This window comes from Hyla sarda, chromosome 8 (genome assembly GCF_029499605.1).
Source record: "Hyla sarda isolate aHylSar1 chromosome 8, aHylSar1.hap1, whole genome shotgun sequence".
In the NCBI taxonomy this organism is placed as follows: Eukaryota; Metazoa; Chordata; class Amphibia; order Anura; family Hylidae; genus Hyla; species Hyla sarda.
Genome location: NC_079196.1, coordinates 119124038 through 119128985, shown reverse-complemented (window position 1 = coordinate 119128985; position 4948 = coordinate 119124038). Strand labels below are relative to the sequence as shown.

Genomic DNA, 4948 nt, shown 5'->3' with positions numbered 1-4948 from the left:
GTCTCTAATGGAGACTTCAGGCAGTCATAATTTCATCATATAACTCTTTGCATGTAATTTGAAGCTTTGTCTCAACCATACGATTAAAACAGATCTCTGGGCCCTAAAATAAAATAGGCCCTAAAATTTTAAAATTGATCAGCACAGATTTCTGGACATATATAGATGTTTAAAAGGTTGGATAGTCACTGAAAAGAATGACTTTTGTATTAATGCATATACGGTTTTAAAAACAGCTGAAACTGCTAAAAAATGAAGCTGTTTTTTGAGACAGGCATCCTCTGCATATTTTTCTTGCTCTTCATGTTCAATTGGCTTTGTATTCATTGTAGGGAAAAAGACTATGTCAGCACAAGTTTAAGTCCTGCATTATCCGACTGCATACAGTTTCTTTATTAAACCCTACAGCAGCTATTCACATTCAAATTCTGTAGGCTCAAAAAGAAACCAATAAGCACTATATAAAGGAACATTCGGTTAGTAATTTGTTGCACTTTGGTTTAGGACCTCATCAATAAATCATCATGGGAAAGGTGAGTTATATTAATATGTAAAATAATTTATTATTGCATGTAGACTTTATTTTTGCTCTAAATTTGTCTCTAAGTTTGTTGCAATTACTTTTTTGTGACCTTTCAAGTAGATGCTTTTCTTGTGGTTTTGTAGGTATATCATAATTTAGTTGGTTTTCAAGTTGTAAGCCACAAATCTAGCTGGCTTGCAAAACTAACTGTGGATGGCATTTGTGAAGAGTCGCACATTTTGGTGCAATGGACTAAAAAGTTGGAAGCAGGGGGAGCATATAGAGTTATTTCCTGAACTGTTATTTCCATAAAACATGTAATTGGGCCATATTTATCAGATGTGACTACTTAATAGATTTGGTGCACATACACATTAACACCATACAAAAAGGTAGAAAAAAAAAATCATCCATACCCACATTATTAGAATTTTGCATAATTTGGGGTTAGCTACACATCAGTTGTATATTTGTAAATTGAAACTATTATTTCAGGTGACTTTTCAGAATGGGCTGTGTGTACCTGAGGAAATCACGGTACACTATTGTTGCCCATGATATCGTGTATCTGCTTTTACCAGCAGTTTTAAACCTCTGAAGGCTCCATCTCTAATTGTCATTTTTTTTCTGAGCTTAGTTCCAGAGTACAAGTGAATATGTCCTTATTGCACCTCTACAGTCTGCCAATTTTATACCAAGGCATAGAGAGTTCCAAATTCTATACTAAGCTGACAGAAAATGTCCCATCAGATCATGGTTCGGTAGACTCTATATACATTCATACTAGAATTGGTATGGCTTCTATGTGCTGCCATAAAGACTGTGTCTGTTTGCAGTTTTTTCTGCTAAACATAGTAGAGGTTAAGCTCCTTCAGCTTTCAACTACTCATAAATTTTGACTCAGAAAAACTGCATCAAAAACTGCATGTGTAATCCCAGTCTAAGGGTATATTCATGCATACAGTATTCTGCACATCAAATATGCACAGGATATTACTGTACATGTGATGCTAATGCTAATCCTAATGCTATATATTTTAGTTATATTGTTTGAAGTGCAATGCAAATTTCTTCTTTGTCTCAAATATATTTGAAAATTGAACTAACACGTCTAGCTACTTCCAAAATCATTAATAATGTGTCCCCAAAATAAAACTTTAACATACTTTTAACAGTTTTTGATATTTACTACATTTATGAGTTTTCTATGTATCCTTGTATTGCATTCTTTCCTGTGTTACTTGCATTTTCTCTGTAATTAAATTTTTAATAGTTAATTTATTTTTTGAGCAAAGGTGTGAAGAAATTACTTAAAGTTTTGTTATTGATAGGTTAAAGGGGTTTACCCATCTCGAAAGATTATTGCCTTAGATGGCGCTACACGCATGGTGTGCTTCATTCATTATAAGGGACAGTTTTCATAAATTTTATGATTAGTGGGGGTACCAGTGTTCAGACCCCTACTGATCAGCTTATTATCACCTATCCTATGAATAGGGGATAACATTTGGTGATAGGACGTCCTCCTTAGTTTACAATGAAAATGGTTTTGCATATAACAAAACAATCAAGTATTATTGAAAAACATACATACTGTTAAATGATTAAAAAAAATAATAATACTGTGCTGCTCTTCTTACTCTAGATCATCTTTTATGAGGACAGGAACTTTCAGGGGCGATCTTATGAGTGCAGCTCTGACTGTTCTGAACTTAACTCATACTTCAGTCGCTGCAATTCCATCCGTGTAGAAAATGGAAACTGGATGCTGTATGAGCACCCCAACTATAGGGGGAATCAGTACTTCCTGAAAAGAGGAGAATATCCTGACTTTTCTCATTGGACAAGCCACAATGACTCAATTAGGTCTTGTCGCATAATTCCACAAGTAAGTTTACAATATAAATATTGCATGGTATTTTACACATTCTCTCTGCTCAGAAATAACTGTTTTTAAAATGTGATAAGACAATATTATAATATATATTATGGAATCTATTCTATAATAAAGAAAATAATATTGTTTCAGAAATAGAGCAGAATGACAAAAAAAAAACACTTTAGCGTCCTACTTGACTTAACCCCTTAAAGACATGCGCCGTAAATGTACGACACTGCATAGCGCAACTTAGGCACAGCACCTCAGGAGCTGTGCTTGCTTCATTTGTGGCTGGTCCAGGTGGCTGTCAGCAGCCGCGGACCCTCTGGTAATGGTGGACATCAGTGATTGCGCGGATGTCTGCCTTTAACCCCTCAGATGCCGTGATCAATACAGATCACGACATCTGCAGCAGTGTGGCACTTAAAATGGCTGATCTGATCGCCAGCTGCACTACTGCGGGGATTAGATCAGCCAAGATGGCAGATGGAGGTCCCTCACCTGCCTCCGTACATCTTCCCAGGGTCTTCTGCACTGATCTGCCTTCCAGCAGACCAGAGCAGCAGATCGCCAATTATACTGATCAGTGTTATGCCCTATGCATAACACTGAACAGTATTAGCAATCTAATGATTGCTATAAATAGTCCCCTATGGGGACTAAAAAAGTTTAAAATAAATGTAAAAAAAAAGGAAAAAAAATTTGAAAAAGCCCCTCTCCCAATAAAGTTTGAAATTACCCCTTTTCCCATATTAACCTCTTAAGGACGCAGGGCGTCCCGGCGGCTAAAGAAAGCCAGGACCCAGGGCTAATAGCGATTTTTTTTCCCGTTTCACCATGGATATTTTGGTAAAATGACTAACATCACTGCAAAGTAGAATTGGTGGTGCAAAAAAAATAAGCCATAATAGGGAATTTTAGGTGCAAAATTTAAAGGGTTATAATTTTTAGAAGATGATGAGGGAAAAATGAAAATGCAAAAACGGAAAAACCCTGAGTCCCTAAGGGGTTAATACAAAAAAGCCTAAAAAAACATAATAATAATAATAATAATAATAATAATAATAATTACAAAATACAACTGGTTCCGCAAAAAACAAGCCCTCATATGGGTCTGTGATTGAAAATAGAAAAGAGTTATGGATTTTAGAAGACAAGAAGGAAAAAACAAAAATTCAAAAAAGTGTCCTTAAGGTCAAAATGGTCTGCGTCCTTAAGGGGTTAATCTATTACATACAAGCATTGCCGGTTTTTCCTACCTAGTCCTTGTGGGGGAGGAAAAGCAACAAAGAAGGAAGCTTTTGTCCTCATATCCTGACCCTATATCCCATCCTCAAATCCTGTCCTCATATCCCGACCTCATATACCGACCTCATATGCCGTCCTTATATCTGAACCTCATATCTTGTCCTCATATCCCGTCCTTCAATCCCAACCTTTTATCCCAACCTCATATCCCGTCTCCATATCCGGTCCTCATATCCCAACCTCATATCCTGACCTCATATCCTGTCCTTACATCCCGACTACAATCAAAGATGTATAGCTAGTAGAAATGTAATAGTACACCATAGTCAGCACAATGGCCTCTAGAAACCACATTTTCTGCTGCATGATTTGAGTAATGAGGCACTTAAGAATAGAGAAATCATAAATAATAAACAAATGCATTCTTATTCTTTTAAGCACCGTGGTACATTCAGAATCAGGATTTATGAAAAAGAAGACTTTAATGGTGCAATGTTGGAGTTTACTGAAGATTGTCCTCATGTACATGAAGAATTTAGATATCCTGATATACACTCCTGCAATGTTCTGGAAGGTCATTGGATCTTTTATGAAGAGCCAAACTACAGGGGACGTCAGTATTACCTGAGACCTGGAGAGTACAGGAGACACAACGACTGGGGAGCCATTAACTCTAGGGTTGGATCCTTTAGACGTGTTCAAGAGTTCTACTGAGTATGAGGCTCTACATCGCTCTCTAGCTATTAATAAACATTTCAACAACAAAACAGTTTTTGCTGTTTCTTTCATGCTCTCTTATTAAAGGTCTATCAGGCTAGGTTTCCACTTGTTTTTTTTTTTTTTTAACACAAAAAATAAATAAATAAAACGCCAGCAAAAATGCCAGCAAAACTGCCACAGCTTTTTTCAGCGTTTTGGCAGTTTTTCTGGGTTTTTTTTTCTGGCGTTTTTCCTGGTGTGTGGAAGCCAATTTTGTACCCTGTGGCAGTTTTCTCACTGTCTTCAGGTACCACTCTTTGGGTCGGATGTTGAGCACCCGGTCCACAAAGTGTAAGGAGATGAGGAGTGATGTATAGCATCACTACTCACCTCCCCCGGCCGTATAGTATACAGGGGTGCATAGTGTACCTGTGTATACTATACAGCAGCCCGGAATCCTGTCACCAGACTGACAGGACTCCCTGCTCCTTTAGCCCCTGTGGGCGGTATACAGTATAAATACAGCTATCTATAGATAGCTGTATATAGTGTATATAGAAGCCGACGTCCACTTACCTCCCTTGCTCCTGTCCTGGCCG

The 4948-nt window shown here is 37.4% G+C and overlaps 1 protein-coding gene across 2 annotated transcripts; it reads left to right on the top strand.

Annotated features, from left to right (window-relative positions):
• Positions 1–524: 524 nt before the first annotated feature.
• On the top strand, positions 525–4364 carry LOC130284142 (gamma-crystallin 1-like). 2 transcript variants are annotated; one of them, XM_056534191.1, is made up of 4 exons: positions 525–533; positions 2169–2415; positions 3587–3596; positions 4106–4364. In XM_056534191.1, exons 1-4 carry the CDS (start codon positions 525–527, stop codon positions 4362–4364), a joined length of 525 nt encoding a protein of 174 aa, XP_056390166.1. The 2 variants fall into 2 exon arrangements, with proteins under 2 accessions (XP_056390166.1, XP_056390165.1); XM_056534190.1 differs by lacking the exon at positions 3587–3596 and having other exon boundaries at positions 2169–2411; positions 4089–4364.
• The last annotated feature ends 584 nt before the right edge of the window (positions 4365–4948 follow it).